This window comes from Agelaius tricolor, unplaced genomic scaffold, assembly GCF_023055355.1.
Source record: "Agelaius tricolor isolate 1412-34295 unplaced genomic scaffold, bAgeTri1.0.p SCAF_17, whole genome shotgun sequence".
Lineage (NCBI taxonomy): Eukaryota > Metazoa > Chordata > Aves > Passeriformes > Icteridae > Agelaius > Agelaius tricolor.
Genome location: NW_027269277.1, coordinates 7,546,402 through 7,565,161, shown reverse-complemented (window position 1 = coordinate 7,565,161; position 18,760 = coordinate 7,546,402). Strand labels below are relative to the sequence as shown.

At 48.7% G+C, this 18,760-nt stretch overlaps 1 protein-coding gene across 17 annotated transcripts in view; it reads right to left on the bottom strand.

The window, feature by feature from the left end:
* Positions 1-16,656, bottom strand: part of MBNL3 (muscleblind like splicing regulator 3) — a 93,997-nt gene extending 77,341 nt beyond the window's left edge. For 4 of the 17 annotated variants that reach the window (XR_011681551.1, XR_011681552.1, XM_071442304.1 and 1 more), the window contains exon 1: positions 14,870-15,017. Coding sequence is in view for 3 of the 17 variants with exons in the window: in XM_071442309.1 (XP_071298410.1) it covers positions 16,510-16,656 (147 nt within the window). In the remaining 14 variants the exon portion in view is untranslated. Of the gene's footprint in view, positions 1-5,298; positions 5,577-13,461; positions 14,427-14,627; positions 14,754-14,869; positions 15,018-16,509 lie in introns of those variants that run through there. The other 13 variants (XR_011681553.1, XM_071442313.1, XM_071442314.1 and 10 more) reach the window with 11 other exon arrangements.
* Positions 16,657-18,760: the final 2,104 nt, after the last annotated feature.

Genomic DNA, 18,760 nt, shown 5'->3' with positions numbered 1-18,760 from the left:
AAAGGCTGAAAGGAATCATTGTGAAAAATAATCAGAACAGCAGAGCAGCTCCTGAAGGTCTACAGGCAAGAAATACAGATAAATCACATTCCTGACCCTGAAGGTGGTATGTTCCTTCATACTACTTTTGCTGTGTCACCTCACCCATCCCAAAGGACAGAGATCCCTGGTGTCAAGCACTTGTGAGAGCAACATACTTAATGTGTAAGCAGCAGCTAATGATAATGAAGCACAATTTTGGGCACAATATGCTTCTTCTACCAAAGTATGGGATTAGTGCTTCTGAGGTGCCATCACCCTCCTCTTTCCTCCTCTCTCAAAAAAGGACAGCCTCCAACATCCTCAGCTACCTGCACAACTGAATTTGGGCAGGAAGACACAATGGAGGTCAAAAGGAGCACGGAAACATTTTCTGAAGCAGCTTCCAGCACATAATGCTCCAGCATACAGCACAGCTCAGCAATACAGCACCTTTCATCTGCACCAAGCAGGAGACCCAGACACTTAACCCTCCAACACAACAAAGTGAGGGGTGGGTGTTGTCATCACAGCAGGGTTTTACACCAAGCCAAAGGTTTGTGTGGGAGGCTTCCCTTGAACAGCAGAAGAGGAAAGCTTAAGTCAAACTTTGATCCAAAAAGTCAGACTCAGTCAGAAGACTCCCATGAACTGGAGCAACAGCCACAGAGAACTCAGGGACCAGGAGGTCCCTGCTCCCAGGCACAGCGAGATTCCCATGGCCAACCCAAACTCTGCAAATAAGGGCCACACATCTCCCTCCACTGTTATCTTTAAATCCTCTTTACTCTCCAGAGCTATTCTCCACCCTCCTTCCCTTTTAATCAGCCCTGACCTACAGATGTCAGCCTCATTTTGGCTAAGTCAACACAACTGCCACATCTAGGATGCTGTTACAGGGAAAAAACCTTACACTCTTGGCTGGATTCCAGAGTCTACTTCTTGGTCTAGACCTGACCTCGTTCCTTTTCTGCAAACTTAATCCTACACCTTAAAGGCACAGGAAACACACAGTGACTCCAACGTGGGCCTGTCTGTGCTGTCTGCCCTTCAGCCTGCAGACTCTTTTGATCACCCTACACAATTACCAACCATTATTGACAGGAGGCTCCCTCAGAACTGATTGTTCTTAAAACCACACATGTTCAAAAGCCAAAAAGCAAATAAAACACGCAGTGCTTTCTGAAAGCTGAATCCTTACCCTAGAGTTCACCCAATGGGACATGAACCTTAAATCAATGGTCCCCAAAGTTTCCTCAGAAGCAGCTCTGGCCTCACACTGAAACCATAGCCAAGTGTGGTATATCCAGCTTCATCTAAAGGTTAGAATGAAAAAAAATCATTTATTTCCAATGCCTCTGTCATGGGCAGGAATACCTTCCACTAAAACAGGTTGCTCAAAGCCCTATCCAACCTGGCCTTGAGCACTTATTCATCCTTTGTCAAAAACCAGAAACACAAGTCAGGACACACCAGCTGAACACAAAGGACTTCAACCAGGTAGCACAGCACCTTACCAGGCACAGCTCAGTGACCTGCTGCAGTGGTATAGTCAAAGAGCAGGTGGGGACACCTGGTCCCTACTGTCCCCATCCCATGTGGCCAATATGCAGGAGGCACAGGCTAGAGATGGATGGACAACAGCTTGTCCTGTCTTGCCCAAACACACCATACAAACAGGGTATCAACACTGAGTGGGATCCAGCTCCTGCACTCCACCTTGTGACCCAAAACCCTCACATATCAGTAGCACCAGTGGGAATATCAAACCACAAATAAGGTATTAGTAGCTAATTTGTTATCTGCTTATTCCAAGAAGGCAACTAGCTGTGGATTCCACCTTCAGGCAACAAGACAGGTTTTTGTTAGCTCTCAGAAACATTTGCACAGTGCTTTGTTAAGTGTTTGTGGGCGATGTTCGAAACCCCAATTATCTGTAGCTGACACGATGCTGAACCAATACTCTCCTAATTCACAGGAGCTGTAAAAGCAAAACTCCATCAAGGCTAGGAAGAGTCTTTGGATCAAATTGTCTGAACTCTGAAACAGTCCTTGACTATGTGCTGCAAGAAATCCTCCATACAAACACACCTTTCATATTGTGGGAGGAGGAGGGGAGGGAGAGAAGAAGAGATTAAAACCAAAAGCCAGATCCTCAGGTAACAGAAAAATCAGAGGTTCTCCTTCAGTTTACAGTACCACAGATTTGAGCCAAAGGTGCTTTTCAAGTCCTTTCATGAGATATTTTAATTTTTCTACCTGCTATGTGTGCAAGCTAGGCAGTGCTTTTCAGACAAATTATTTATTCAGCTTTACAGTGACTAACCTGAATTTCCAGACTGCTTCAAAAGAAAAACTGAAGCATTTCTTTACAAAAGGCAAAGAGCATTAGATTTCCTCCCTCCTTGTTTTTCCTTTTATTTTTTCCTCCATCCCTCAGCTGAAACATCTCTACCTCTCATCTAATAAATAAACAAATTATGTATCTTTCCATAAAAATATGATCTTCCCTTCACCTCTATGCCAAAAATGTGCTGACAACTCTTTCTTTTTTCTTTTATTTTTCTTTGCTGATGCCGCTTAAAATGGAATAAATTCCTTTCCTATTTTTTTAAATTGATTTTTCAGCTTCGCTACATACATGAAAAAAAACCAGCAAGTCTTACATCACTGGCTGCAGTCTTACAACCTGGAATAAACTGAACACCATGCTGAAAAGCATGGGATTACCATGGGCTTGACATTAGTGGGATACCCTAGGAGACACAGCCACAGCCAAAAGGAAATGACAGGGTCAGTGAAAGCGGCCGCCCTGTTGCATGAACTGCCTCAATGCTACTCCCCAGTAAGTAGCATCACAACACTTATATACAATTAAGGCTTTAATCCAAGCCATCAACTGAAGGACCAGTTCCAAAAGGCATGGACTCACCAGGATGCATTTCCTGGCACCCAGGGCAGTGTCCCGAGGACAGGGAGCTCAAGTAGCACACACCTCCTTCACCATGCCCTCACTATGTGCCTGCCACAGGGGAAGCAAAGTCACAAACAGCAGGTCTGGTTTAAGGCAAGGTTTAAGGCTCTTTAACTGTATTGCATCAGGAATAAGCTCCATTTCTGTGATGTGGAGGGTGGATGTACATTTCCTTGGGTGGAGATGCCCTCTACTCAACCCAGCCTAAGACCTTCACTTACATGGGGCTGTGATTAGGGGATTCAGGTCATAAGCAAGCAGATCTCATGTTTTAATTCTCTCTCTCTCTCGTTTTGGTTGCCTGGATCTCCAGGATGAGCAACATCACATTCCTACAGAGAGCTAAGCTCGCGTGCAGCAGCTCTCTCCCTCAGAGGAGGGGAATGCACGAGGCTGATCGTGATAACCTCCCACCCAAAGATGTCTGATGTGCCACAGCACTCCTTCCCCACACTGAAAGCTCCAAACAACAACCCTAAAGCCAGTCTTGCCTCCTCACCTCCACAATCCAGCTAACAATACTGCATCAAATTCATCAATACCATTGCATTTGCACCCCTCCTCTGGTAACCATCCAGAAAGTTGTGCATCCAAAACTACAGCAGCCTGCACCCTCACACACTCTTTTAGTTTCCTCCAGAGATCACCCTGCTGAGAACCTCTTTGGCAACACACAGGTTCAAGACCATTCTAAAACCACCCACAAAAGGATACCAGATTGCAACCCTTGTTTCACTCTCCTGTAAGAATCTTGCAGGATTAACCCCTTGCTAAATGATCTGGGACTGTGGTAACACGATCTCAGATTTGCTATTTATTTGTGGCAGCTTTCACTACCTGCAGATGCTGTCCAAAAATACAGGAGAAAAGTGTGTGCCCTTGGGAGCTCAAAGTATAAAGGCAGAGGTCAGGAGAAACACTCTGTTCTTATTAATGCAGTTCTACAGAGAGCTGGGAAAAAAAAAGAAGCCACGTCTGTATGCTTCTCAGAAGCAGATTATGGTTAATAATACAAAGATTACTGACATTAAATGAATTTAAATTCATTCTTGTATCATTCAGAATATTAAGGCTTTTTACCTTCCTCCCAGAATCACTCCCATTTGTAGTCAGACACACTTTCTGCCTATCACAAAGTTATTATATTTGGACAATAATCACCACAGTGGACTTCTCCCCCTTGACAGTTTTGTTGTATTAGGAGTCTTATAAAAAAAAGTATTTGTAGCATTACTTCAACCTAAAAAAAAAATAAAATAGGAAGATAGGATGCTTACAATTGCTGCATAAATCTCTGAAGATGTTTCTGCAATCCTAATGGGTTCTTTGCCTATCAACAGGCAAGGGGAAAGTCTCATTTGTGCTGTAGTAGTGTCACTCCTGCAGACAGAACAAGTGGTGCTCAGCCCTGGGCTCTGCCAGGGAGAGGGAGCTGGCACTCACCAGTGTGGAACATGCCACAACATCAGCACGTGTCACAGGCACATGGGACCAACAAAAAAGCGTCTGTTGCCGGTGACCAAAACTTGATTTTAAATTCCAGTTGCTCCTCTAATCTGAACTAATGTTCAGATTCAAACTGAAGACACTGCTCTGCACCAGCCCACTAGGAATTTAATGGTTTTACAGCCAGCACCAGCAAACTGAAGATGAAGCACAGTAAGAGCAGCAAAGCCAAACAGATTTATTTTCATGAGAAAAAACTCCTTTTGAAATTTAAGTTCCAGTTCAACTCTAAAAATCCCTCTCCCCAGTCATCATGACACTGACAGAGAAGTATCTGAGGATGCTCAAGAGAAAGCCATCAGACAAGCCAGCCACCAGTCACGTGTTTGCTGCTGAACATCACGAATGACTGCGCTAAAAAAGCATCTCACAAGTGTTTGAATCTACATTTTACTGAGAGAAAGGAAACCTCATGTCAAAAACCTGCAAATCACTGCCAGTCAGTCCCAAATCTGGCATGCTTGGCTGGTCTGTGGCATTCCCCACTTGCTCTCCTGGTCCCTATGTTGGGAAGTCAAGTCAACACATCCCTACACCTACAAAACCAGAATCAGTGCGCAGTTTTCTGAAATGCTGTGTGTGGTGAACTGCCACTGCATGGGATCAGTCCAACTCAACTGTCCAGTCCTTTTGTTTAAAAAAGGGAATTACTGCTGCTAAAAGGCACCTGCCTTAGCTCATGGCCTTATGCAATGGATGCTCTAAGCATTTTTTAATTAAATCAGTACATAGTTATTAGAGTGTTTTACTGAACCAAAGAATCCCAGCACCTTGCAAAAGGCTGCTAGAGACTGACTCACCTCACCCATGCAGACGCTGTCCTGCAGCACTGGGCATCCTCCAGCTCTGCTTTCACCACCTTTTCCAGCTGACCCAAGCACAGGCTGCATTGGCCAGGTATCATTCCTGCCCTCTCCCTCAGCCATGACAAGCATTCATGACAAAGCAGAGGAAAGAGGAGAGCAGAAGTGAGGAAAAAGAACACAACTTTCAGTGCCAAAAAACATATGAAGTGCGTGAAGGAGCAGGCTTAGCTCCTCGTGGCACCCATGAAGCCAAGAGCACTGGGCACAGCCTGGGAGCTCAAGCAGCCAATGGCTCTGCCTTGGCAATGTCCCATTGTCAAGAGGTTCCTACCTCTTGTCCCAAATCCACACATTCCCCACAAGATGTTCCAAGACCTAGGGGAAAACTTTATCATGTAAGCTGGCATGCAAAATGGTGTCACCACCCAGCCAGGGGCACCTACGACAGTCTCTGCACCTGGGCTGAATTTAGAAATCCAGTATCTCTAGAAAAACAAGTGGGTGGCACTGCACAGAAAATAAGTAAATCTGTTATTAAACACATGAGAAGCTTCCCTGTACCTTATTAATCGATCTCAAGGTCTTGTCAGAAGGACAACCTTCCATCTAACACAGGGTACAGAATGAATTTGGCATTTGGCAACAGCACCCTCATTCCAACCTTGGTACCTGAGCATCAGCTACTGAATGAGTCATATTACAACACAGTCACCAGAGCTGGAAAGTCCCCAACCCAGCAGGTCTTCCCCTTCAGCAAGGTTCATAAAACCTCATGCAGAATCCGCCCTACATGCCATATTCATCTCCACAGTCTCAGAAGAAATGTGGATCACAGCTACTCAACCCACTGCTCTGCCTGAAATGACCCTGAAAATCATTATGAAGGTGGTCAATCCCATGAGAGAGCCACCCAAGAGAGGTGCCCTGGGCAGACTGGTCCAAGGGAGCGTGCAGTGCAGGCGTGGGGAGGAGTGGGGATAACCTGCCTGCACTTGTGAGCAGGGGGGAGAGGCTGGTTGCACCCAGAGGCAGCAGGGGAGGTGCCACCTCACTGAGGAGATGCAGGAGGGAAGGGGCTCACTGATCACCCTGCAGGAGAGCAGCCCACTCTGGTTTCCTTATTTACATGACCTGAAGTGCAGCTTCCTCAGGCACCTTGTGAAAGGTGCTGCTTCATTAGCCAGACCACGCCTGGGCACTTGGGACACGGCCAACCTGAGCTCGTTACCGAGGCTCTGCTTAACGAAGGGCACTGAGGTTGTCACACCAAGTGCTTCACTGAGTAATTAGTCAAGGCAAATTCATCAGTGATGGACTTGGAACGAGCAGAGTACACGGAATGGAGGTGTATGTTTGTGGATCCAGGATTCAAGTACAAACACAAGGCAGAGATGGCAGTGCCAAAACCTGGGCAGTCTAAGGGCATGGAGGCTTCACAAAACACCTCTGCACTCTGACTTCCTCAGTCAGATGGAACTCCAGCATCTGGAGGCTTAACAGAAAGGAGAATAAACCACCTGTAACCCTGCTACTGTTTCTTTTCTGTGCTACTGTTTCTTTTTTGTACTTCAAAAATAACTTCACTGAAATGTATCTGAATGCAATACAAGCCCCCTGGGCCAGCACTGCTTATTACTATTTAAATAAAAATGTTCAGACTATAAAGGAGCCCACTAATACCTGGTATGGCCATAAAAAGATTTATCCATCCTGACTTGCTGGCTCCAGAGTAGGAGATCCTACAACTAAGCAAGGTAAGAAGTGACCAGCATTGATTAAAGAGCATTGATTAAAATTTGACCAGATTTTGGTGAGAGAAATCCAAACACCTCTGCCCAACCAGAGAAGAGCCTAAAGAGCCTGATTCTTTCTTCTCCATCAGTTTTGCACCCTATGGCCTGTAGTAGCATTTCCCATGCTGTGGACTAAGCCGGTGCTCTGGAGAACATCTCCCAGCAGCAGCCCAGCAGTCAGCCATGGCTCAGAGCTTGTCCTTTACCAGGCAGGATTTCCCATCAATGACACGGGGATGTTTTACAGCTCACCATTCCAGCCTTTAGGACCACTTTAACAACTGGTCCATCAACCCACACAGGCTCCTCCCAGCATCACAGACCTGCATTGCACAACCACACCTCACCACCACACAGCCCCAGAACCTTCCACCAAAACATTACCAAATGCTTCACAAGCACTAATGAATTCATTCCAAGCACATCCCAATTAACTCCAGGAGCAGAGAAGCAGGCTGAGGTGCACCCATCTCCCTGCAAGCCTGCTGAGGAGCCAGGCATGGCAGACAGACCTGCCAGCTCCCTCCCTCTGCTCAACTACAGACCTGTAAGATATTTCAAAGGCTCTTTCCAAAACAGAGGGAAAGAGAAAAAAGAAAAAGCTTTCTGTTTTCCTTGAAAAGCAGGTCGTGCAACAAAAAAAGCACTAATAAAGGTTTCACCGTCCAAATTAAAAGTCAAAGGCAGCAATGAAGTGCCTCTGAAATATAAGAAACACGTTGTGCACGGTGTAAAATTTATTGCTGCCTAGCAGAACGAAGCCAAACATCTTAATATGGAAAAACACCGCTTCTTTTGACCCAAACAGATTGGGAACAGGAAGTAAAAACAAATCACCCAGCTGCAGCCTCCCCACACTGAGAGGAGCAGCAGCCAGTGCTTCCTGCCCACCCTCGCCCTGCCCATGGCTGCCAAGGGCTGCACACTGTTTGCTCAGGGGCCAATCCCACCTCAAACAGACAGTTTGTTACTAAAGCTGTTGTAGGCAAGATCAGGCCTTTATTGAAGGGGATTCAGCTGGGAAGAGGCAGGAAAATGGAACTGCAGGAATCGCCCCAAGTGCTGCATCCATTTGCAAACTGCATAGGAACAAGCTCCCGTGCAAGGAGATTGCCTTTCTTTCAGTGGCTCTCTACATTTTCAGCAGCCAAATTCCTGACTCAGGACAGCCATATTTCAAGAGTTAATTTTGGTTTTACTACATCATCACCAACAAACCCTGAGAAATTAAGTCAAGCCTCAATTGGCTCAAAACATAATTGCATTTCTCTTAAATAATAGCTTTGCTTTTTTTTTTTTTTTTAACTCGTGCATATTACCTTCTAATTATATTTTAAAGCTTTCATTTGCAGCTACAGGAATAACCCAGAAAGACATACAGATGAGCTAATTTTCAAATCATCACTTGACAAAGGACATGAAGCTTTAAAAAAAAGTGACACATAGACCAAAGGACTTGGGAAAAAAAAAGAAACATGCAAAACTGAAAGTCCATTATCTCTTTTGTTAAAGCCAGAAACTCAGTGCCAAAGAGAATGGCTTTAAGACCTCAGCAGAGCAAACACTGAATATCACATACGTAATGCAGCAGAAAATGCCATTTACACAAATGCTACACACTGAACAGCAGCTCAGAACCTGGTATTCTGACCAAAATTCTGCTTTCAGCAAATCTCATAAGTATAATTTTTATCAGCTCAAGAAGATTTTTCCTACAAGATTTTAAAAGATTACATGCCAGGTGTAGAATACTTCATAAGGCAGAATTAGATTTTTGCCTTGTGCAATTTAAAAAAAATAAATTAATATATAATAGCAACCAACAAATTACAGCCATTAGTACGACACTGCCTTCACAGCAGATTTGTGACAGCATTACCAAAAGCAGAATTTCATCCAACAACACTTCTGGATAACACAGACATCTGCAGAACCAAGGGGGAAAAATGCACATAAGCATGCACAAGCACACATTTTGTGCATTACCATCCAAGACTTTTACAAGGATGGGTGCTTTGTGCCACTGTTCTGCAAGACAGTACCCTGAGCACGCACGAGGGTATGGTACATTCTCCTGCACACAGCCACCTCCAGTCCTGCCTCATATTCTTTTAAATCCCTCACCTTCATGCTCATAAATACAGCTTTGGCAGAGGAGCTGCACTGCAAGGAAGGAAACTCACCCCACACTCCTGTTACAGTGCTACATGAAATCCTCCTCCCTCTGCCCCAGCAAGCTCCCAGCAAAAAGATCCAAGTTTATCATGCCGAGGAAAGAACAATAAGTGGGAGTCCGAAAAGGCAGTCAGAAGTACCGCCAAAAAATCAGAGCTCTTTCTCAAAAAAAGGCCCTCCCTTAGGAAGGCTGCCAATCAAACCTGATCACGAGGCTGTTTTCCAAGGGTGAATAGAGTTCTTATTGACACAGCTTATGTCTGCAGCATGCAGCCCTCCACAAGGCTTTCAAGAGCAGATCGGATTACACAGACACATTCTCTCTGATTTTATGCATTCAGAAGCCCTCAGACATAAAATACCCGGCTCAGAAGGCCACTGCTTTTTCAGCTTGCTATCGGCCTACGTGCTTTTACAAAAAAAAAAAAAAACCACCCAGGCAAACAGAACCTGGCACCTTTACTCGGGCTCCCAAAGCCCTCACCCTCACTCAGCAGGGCCTTATAATTTGCAGGCCAAGCCACAGATTTGCTCCATGTGAATAATACAAGACGACTCATTCCCATGGTGAGTACTTAGCATCAAAATGAGAGAAGGGAAAAAACAAATATCTGCTGACACCATTTAAAATGGGAGACGATAAGATCGCTCTGGGTAGACAATCCTTCCTGGAAGATGGCATGGAAAGGGGAGGATGTACACCTTTTAAAAGAACAACATGCACTGCACAGCTTAGCAGGGAAGAGGTGACCAACTGCAAAAGCATCATAAGCACAAATTCAGGTAAATCATCTATCCAGGGGTAGCAATTTGCACACATGGAAATCTGGAGAAAACAAACTAAAAGGATCCATTTATACAATTTCTATACTTAGGGGGCACAATAAGGAATTCCATTTCAGCAGCAGACACAGATGGAAAGCCTGGGAAACCTGTGGTCTTGCATTACAGGTGAACAGAGAATTACAAAATGTTTTATTATAAATGCTCCAGCTTAAAGACTGAATTTCAGGAAAAGAGACAAGTCTGCTTAAATCAAATGACAAATTAGAACCTGAGCACTGCCCTAGAGATGGATGCATGCACTGCCCAGAGGTCTGGAACTAAAAAAAAGCTCACAGTCGTCCCCCCCTCCAAAAACCAGTCTAAAAAACAAACCAGTACATTACACATGGGTAAGTGGATCCCTAACACCTAAAAAGAAACTCCTGCATCAACTCAGCCACACTGAATTGAAACTTCTCACTGAAATATTACATATGGCAAACACAGCAAATCAAGCAAGCTTGAGCTTCAGAGCTTTTAAGGGATTTTAAGAGCAAACACACACAATGTTCAATAAAGACATTCTCTCTTCCCTGCTTCCAGGCTGCAGTCGCTCCCCAACCAAGATTTTCTAGCATTTTGCAGAAGATTTTTCTCACATTTTCCTGATGGCTGCTAGGAGGCTGGAGCTGGGCAAAGGAAATGCAAGATGCCATGTCTGTCTGACGTGGCAGTTCTCTGGTTGGATGTCTGCACTGTTCTCAAAGCCCACCAAGAGATTCATCACTCCTATGACTACCTTTGAATATTGAGATCTAAGCAAACTGTGCTTTCCAATGCTCAGCCTCCCTCTCAATGAGCAGCCTCATGCTTCTAGTACTCAGTTTCCACATGTGACTTCTAACATGTTCATGGTCCACAAAGTTTGCTCCTATGAATGCTCCATACTCTTTCCCAACACATCTGAGTCATGCAATGGTTCACTCTACCAACAAGGCCAAGTTGTAACCACCAGCACAGAAGGGGTGTCCTGCTGTGGGCATCAGTCACCAAATCCCAGCTGTAGATTCATCATCTTCACGTGTGCCTGCATTAGCCACAAAGAGAATTTTCATTTGCTTTCAGGCTCCTGACTGAGCTGCAGGCACTGGTGACTAGGCCAGCCATGGTTTCACTTGTGCCTTTAGGAAGATCCAGACATTAGCAATGCAGTTATGCCATGGCCCAGCCTCCTCCTGTCCTGCCTGGGCTCCCCAAGTCCTTGTGCAAACACAACCATTTCTGTGGCCACGTGGAGAAGCTGAGTGATGGCTAAAATGAACGTCCTTTTTTTCCTCGTTATTCTGCAAGATTATTCTTAAATTACAAGGATGAAAGAGGCTGGAAGAAAAGGCCAGAAGCGGGACCACTTCCACAACAGCACCAGCTTTGAAATTGATTTGCAAGCTATGCTGCAAAAAGCAAGAAAGCCATCCTCTCTCTCTGCAGTCACAAGTTTTTGAGTTGCACTTTGAGATTCACTTAAACATGCAGAACAGCCCCTCAAAACTTCACATGTGATGGCATCACAAGTGCAAAATTCTAAGCTCCACATATTCCTCTTGCCAAGATGGGACAAGCCCAGGAGAAAATTTCTAGCTCTGTAAAATTCTAAGAATAACATGTGAGGCTTATGCCAGTCATTCCCCAACAGAGAATACAAGGGCAGAGCATGCCCCCGTTGATGTGGAACTGGGCATAAAAACCACTATAAAATCCTCTGTGTGGAACATCTCAGAGGGACAACTGCCCAGCACCCCTACTTGTGAGTAACCTCCCTGCAGCACATGGAGAGGAATGACAGGTTTAGATCCACTCTCTCTTTCCCCATGTGGGTCCCTCACTCCCTCACAGCAGTGGAAAGGATGTGGCAACCTGAATTCTGCTGACCTGGCCACATGCTGCAGGAGGCTGAGCAGGACAATTTACAGCACTGTGGAGCTAATTTCCTTGCTGACCACCAGGTCTGCTTTGGGCCCCTGCCAACACATCCCAAAAGGCCCATAAGGCAGCACCAGATCTGCAGCGGCCACATAACTGTAAACAGGCTGAACCAGGTGCACACATAAAATTCAGCTGCTCCTAGGAAGGCCAACTGAGCCCAAAGCAGACTGCTCCTCCTGCTATCACCACATCCCATATTACCTAGAAGCTTCAGAACAGTCCATTGTCTTTGAAAAAGAAACACTCAAAACACTGAAATAGTTCTCAAAACTTTTCTGGGCCATCTCTACTTTAAAATGACTTTGTTTAAATATGTGCCATGTCTATATATATACACACACATACACCAGGGGAAATCAGCACCCGTGAGCAGAGCTGGTGCCCACACACTGTACCCTGCACAGCCTCCAGGTCTGCCTGTGCAGCTCCACACCAGAATATCCCCACAGCAAACCAGAGCTGCCTGAAGCCACCCCAGGAAGACCCTGCCCCACTGGCAGGAGCACTGAAAAGACCACAGTCTGCAGGCTCTCCACCAGACTTGCTACCACTCGTATTTCTTGGGGTATGGAGAGTAATGGGGGCAGGGAAGTTTTAAGACCAAATTACAGAATCCTTTAAGTCCTTCACTTCTGCATGAAGCTGAACCCCAAAGTCCCCCCCCTTCAGGATTTTCTTCCCTCCCAGGACCGAGATGCATGATTTGGACGTTCTTTAGTAAATTAGGCTCCAAGGAGCAGGACTGTGCCATTCTTCTCCAACCTAAAAAGCAGCACCATTGCAGCCTCCACGTATTACCTTAACAGCAAAACACCCGCAAGGAGGACCCATAGGGGGAAAACATCTCTGCAACCCCAAGGAAGCTGCTCTGTGGAAACTTTAACTGCATTACTTCTGCTTCTGTATAATCCCAGAATAACTAGCTTAATTCAGACCGATCCAACACAGACACCCGATAGTTTCAACATGGTATAGACTATAACCTCACTCTAATTACAGGATCATGTTACATGTCCAACAACTGCTGCAATTTAGTCTTGCCTGATACACCCCAGCTGAAAATTGCTCATCCCACCTCTTACTCTCTTACTTTTTGGCAACCTTTGAATGGAGGCAGGGATACCTCGCAACACCTCAGCATCTAACACACTCACACCCCAAGCCCCATAAAGATTAAGTCATTATTTCCTTGCAGTAACAAAGGCAATGACTTCCATCAGTGCAGAATAAACTCGGTTTAGGCAAATAGCACAGACACGACACTACTGTTCATACGCTTCTCTATGCAAACGCAATACAGGATTACAGCTAAGAGCCACAACACCACGAATTCGCACATCACTCCCCGAGCCCGCTGCTGATCGCACACAGAGCCTATCTGAGCAAGAGGGGAGTTCTCAGAGGCAAAAGCTGCAGGACTAGGCAGCCGGACTTTCACTACCTCAAAGGCAGGGGATATTCCTTACAGCAGCGCACATCTTGCCTTTGAGCTCAAAGCTGCATCCGCGGCTCCCGCTGCCATGAAACGGGAAGGTTTTCTGCCCGCGCCTGAGCCGAATGTTAACAGGTCTGTGCCTCGCGTCAGCTCCGCCACCGCCTCATGCTCGGCCGGGGAATGCTCCGCTGCCCGGGCGGACGAGCTGTCCGGCCATGGCTCGGCGATGATTCAGCAAGGGGGTGGCTCCCGGTGAGAAGGCACACCTCCTGCGAGCTGTCACACCGCGGGGCCGGGGCAAAATGGGAGAGAGAACTTGCTCTGTCTATCATGGCTGCACTTTTCAAAATGCGTAACCTGGCCTGCTAGGGGCGAGGGGGGCGAAGGGGAGAGGCGGGGAGGGTGTGTGTTTCCATCAGTAGGCACATGGGAATAATTGAAGGAAACATCTCGAGGCTTTTACCGATGGCACAAGTAAATGAAGGACAAGAAGAGGAAAGAGAGAAAAAAAAAAAGCAAAAAAAAAAGCCAGACACTTCGGGAGCCAGCATCAACTTCGCCAGGCTGTGTTCTTTGTTTCTAGGCAGACTCCAGTGCGGTGGCAAGAATGAACAAATGCGCATGTCTTCATAAGAGTCAAAAAAAAAAAAAAAAAAAAAAAAGGAAAGAAAAAATCCCCCCTCCCCTCCGGCCCCTCTCTCGCCGCTGCGGCGGCCGGAGCCCTCCGGAGAGTTTGGGCTGCTTTTCCAGAACTAAAACTCCGCTTCCCGCTACTCCGAGCAGGGCTTTGCCACGCTACCAGGAGTCCGGGGGTACGGCAGCGCCTGCAACACTTTCGGCTGCAAAAATTAGTTCTGGTGTGGGCTTTGTGATTTTTTTTTTCCTATTAAAGAACGGAACGCCGCCCCCGCCACGCTCCTACCGCGCCAGCCGCCCTCCGCAGCCGCCCGCCGGAGCGGAGCGGAGCCCGGGCCCGCCGCCGCCGCCAGACAAAGGAGCGATGCGGAGCCGCGCCAGCACCCGCGGCCAGCCCGCCCGCGCTGCTCCCGGGAGAGCCGCCCGCGGGACCGGGACCAGCCGCCGCCGCGCCCCCTCCCCGGAGCGCGCCCCCCGTCCCCGGGCCCCCGCGGCTCGGGGGGGCACCGAGCGCCCCGCGGCCGCCCCGGCCTTACCTCGCAGCAGCGGCGGCGCTCGCAGGCAGCGGCGGCCGCTCCGTGCCACGCGCGGCGGCGCGGGGCGAGCCACGGGGGCCGGTTTAGCGCGGGGGCCGCCTGCGCGCCGCCATTTTAACGCCTCCCGCCCGCCCTCCGCCCCCCTCACCCCCCTCTCCCCGCGGCCACGCGCGGCGTGGAAATGCCACCCAGCGTCCCCTTTCGTCCTCCCCGTCCCCTCCGTCCCCCGTCCCCGCCGTTACATTGACGCAGCGGCTCCTGGTCGCCGGGCCCGCCGCGGCGGAGCTCTAGCAGCAGGGCAGCAGCAGCAGCCGCCGCCGTCGTGGCCCCTCCGCCGCCGCCTCCCGCCGCCGGGCGCACATGGTACGCTCCGGGGCCGCGCCGCGCCGCGCCCCGCCGGCCGCGCGCGCCGCCCGGCTGCTGCCATGGCAACCGCCCCGCGACCCCCGCCCCGCCGGGACCCGCGGGACGCGCCCCGGGATCGCCGCTCCCGCCGCTGGCCGCGCTGCCCGCACCTCCCGGCACCCGCACCTCTGCCCCGGCACCCGCACCTCTGCCCCGGCACCTCCCGGCACCCGCACCTCTGCCCGGGCACCTCCCGGCACCCGCACCTCTGCCCGGCCGCTGTGCACGGAGCCGCCGCGCTCCCGCACCGAGCCCACCTGTCCCCAAAGCCGCCGCCACCTGCTGAGCGGCTGCACCGCCACTGTCCCCAAGGCACCGCCATACCTCCCTGCCGTGTCTCCTCCACCCCCAGCTGTCATCACAGCTCCCTGGCGTGTCCACGCCATCCCCAAGGCCACTATCGCACCTTCCTGGCATGTCCCCTGTATCCCTGAAGCCACCATCACACCTCCTTGCTGGGGCCCCGCTGTCCCCAAGACCACCGTGACACCCTCCCACTGAGGGGCTGCATCCCTACCGTCCCCACATCGCCACCATCACGTATTCCTGCTGTGTCCCCTCTGTCCCCCAAAGCCACCATCATACATTCCCACTGTATCCACACTGTTCCCAAAGTCACTATCAGAGTCCCCACTGTGTCTCTGCTGTCTCCAAAACTGCCATCACACCTTCTTGTTATGTCTCCACTGTCCCCAAAAACACCATCACATTCACCTTCTAAGGAGCTGTAGTCCTGCTGTCCACAAAGCCACCATGATACCTTCCCACTCTGTACCCTCAGTCCCCAAAGCCACCATCACAGCCCCCTGATGAGGGGTTGAATCCCTCCTGTCCCCAAACCACCATCACATATCCCTGCTGTGTGCTCTCTGTCCCCAAAGCCACCATCACACCTTCTTGTGTGTCCCCACTGTCCTCAAAGACACCATCACATCCACCCACTGAGGGGTTGCATCCCCACTGTTCACAAAGCCACCATCTCATCCCCCCCATTGTGTCCCTGCTGTCCCAAAGTCACCATCACATATCCCCCACTGTGTCCCCTCTATTGCCAAAACCACCATTACACCTTCCTGCTCTGCCTTCTCTGTCCCCAAAGCCACCATCATATGCCCCCATGGTGTCCCCACTGTACCCAAAGTCACCATCATGCCTTCCCACTCTGTACCCTCTGTCCCTAAAGCCACTCTTACATGTCCCCACCATATCCCTGCTGTTCCCAAGGCTACTATTACACCTTCCTGCTCTGTTCCTGCTGTCCCCAAAGCCACCAACACCTCCCCATCCTTATGTCCAAAGCCATCACTGCACCCCCTCACTGAGGGGCCATATCCCCGCTGTCCCCAGGCAATCACCACATCCCCCAAACATATCTCATTTGCCCCCAAAGCCATCACCACAGTCTCCCATCGCCGAAGCTGTTGTCACTCCATCCCCCCCGAGGGGCCGTGTCCCTGCCGGGCTTGGCCACCCTTACCTGGGCAGCGGCACGGCTCTGCCACGCTGCAGTGCTCATTTTCACTCCTGTTTTGCAACAGAAGATTGCGTACGCCAGGACAGTCGCGAGGGAGAGTAGGCGCAATGTGAAGCAGATGAGCGAGTAAATCATGAAGCCGCCGTACATGTTCTGCATACTGCAAACGAGGAGCTAATTTCCTGGCAGCGGCTTCAGGATGCTTCGAGCCAGTCTCTGCCGATGTGGCCCTTAAAAACCTCTCAAGCTGTGGCTGCAAGCAGCCCTGCTCCTTTCTGACTTTAGCATCTAATTCCCACAAATATAGATAATTGAATTAAGCATTTTGTTAGGGCGAGTGGAAAACAACCAGCAACCACTGGATCACTGAGGAAAACAAAGTCAGTCACTCTTTTTGTTTTTCCTTAATTCAGCATTTTTTGGGGTTTGGTGACATTTTGTCAAGCATGAACTCAACCAGAGGCAGAGAGAAGCAGCTGAGGGTTGTTTATTGCACACAGAGTAGCCCTCCCGGACAGCAGCACTAATGGAAACAACACTAATAAAACTGTTGTGTTCGTGGTCTGAGCAGCAAAACATGAGCCCTGGTTTCTGTGCCCTGTTCTGACAACCACTTCCCCAGCGAGCACCAGCAGACCACTTCGCCTCCCTTCCTGGTTACCACCACTGATTCATAGTTGAGATCAATTAGTTAATGTTTGCAAAGTCAGTTGAAGATGACAAAGCGTTACACGCTGCTAATAAAACCATAATGATCCCACTGTTAAACATTAAACACACAATGAGGTGTAAAAAAATACCACATTTATAGAAAATTCCTCTTCCTGCAAGGACAAAGGATTAGCTCCTAAAAAAAAAATAAGGATGAGCGCAAATTTGCACCACAGGATTGTGTCTCAAGGATTTGGCTTCTGCTTGGGTGTTTGCTACTGATTATTTGTGTGTCCATGGGCACGCCACTTGGGCCAGCAGTCACTGACCCCTCTGAGCATGGCAATTTAATCCAGAGCTAGCCAAAAACCACCAGAAGGTTTTGGAAAGCGATGATCCTTTCCATTTCATGCCTTTGCTTCCCAGTCTGCTAAACAGGATGAGGACTGCAGCTGTGTAGCCTGATTTTTGCAGGCAACATAATGCAGCAGTTAGCAAAGCCTCACAACATGGTCATTAGAAGCCTGGGGAGCTGTGCTGCCTGAGAGACACGTCACACCAGAGTGCAAGGAATAAAAAAGTGGGGGTGTGGGACTTTCTAGGAGATTTTTCTTGGCAATGAGTCTTGCTTTAAATGTAGAACTGGTAGCTGTGCCACTGGTAGGGCCCCAGGTCGCCGCATGCAGAGCAGCGCATGTCTGATGCTCTGACCTACGGGCAAGAAGGAGGAGAGGAACCAGGAAAACCACGTTTGTCTGTAGCTTTGGGCCTGCACGGGGCCAGTTCATGGTGATGAGGCACTGGTGTTTCTGGCAGGGCAGAAGCCATGGGTGGGGATTTGCACAGCAGGAACTCCAGGCAGTTTAGGATTTGGCGAAGCGATTTCAGAGAGGAGAGCTCCTCTCCAAAAAGAACAGCCCTTTGACAAGGCATCCCTCATTTCCTTCATCAAACTGCCCTTTGCAAGGAGCACGAGTGAGCTGCAACAGCCTACTTCATCTTCCTCCTGAAATCTGATGCTGCCCTGCTTTGATGGCGATCAGTTGATGACTGCAGAAAAGCTGAATCATGAAAGAGAGGTTATAAACAAGGTTATTTTTAACGAAGGAAATGGAACCCACATCATTCAGAAGTCAGGGCAAGGGACTATCAGCTAGGGCTTGCAGGTCTCACTTCTGCCCTGATGTTCTTTATGTCCTGGAGCAAATTAAAATCTCTCTAGCCTTTCATTTACCTCCTTGTAGCATGGACAATGCAGCAGACTCCAGTTGTGCTTTCTTTGTACAGCAAAGCTCCTGGTGTGACAATGAAGCGCTGCTGGGAGCTGTGTGATGCCAAGGGCTGGCTTGCACTGCCACCCGGCACCTTGCAGAGCTATTTTCAGCCATGCAAAACGATCACACGCACTATTTCAACAATATTCATAGACATTTCAAATGCAGAGAGAGACTAACCAGTCTGATTCCCCTCTCCCATATTTCACAGTCTTACATTTCAATTCCCACATGAAGCCCAGTAACTTCTGCTTCATTTTGCTCACTGCAAACTCAAAATAGACAAGTTTTGCAACCCAGAGACTCATGCTGTGTCCTTCAGGCACTGG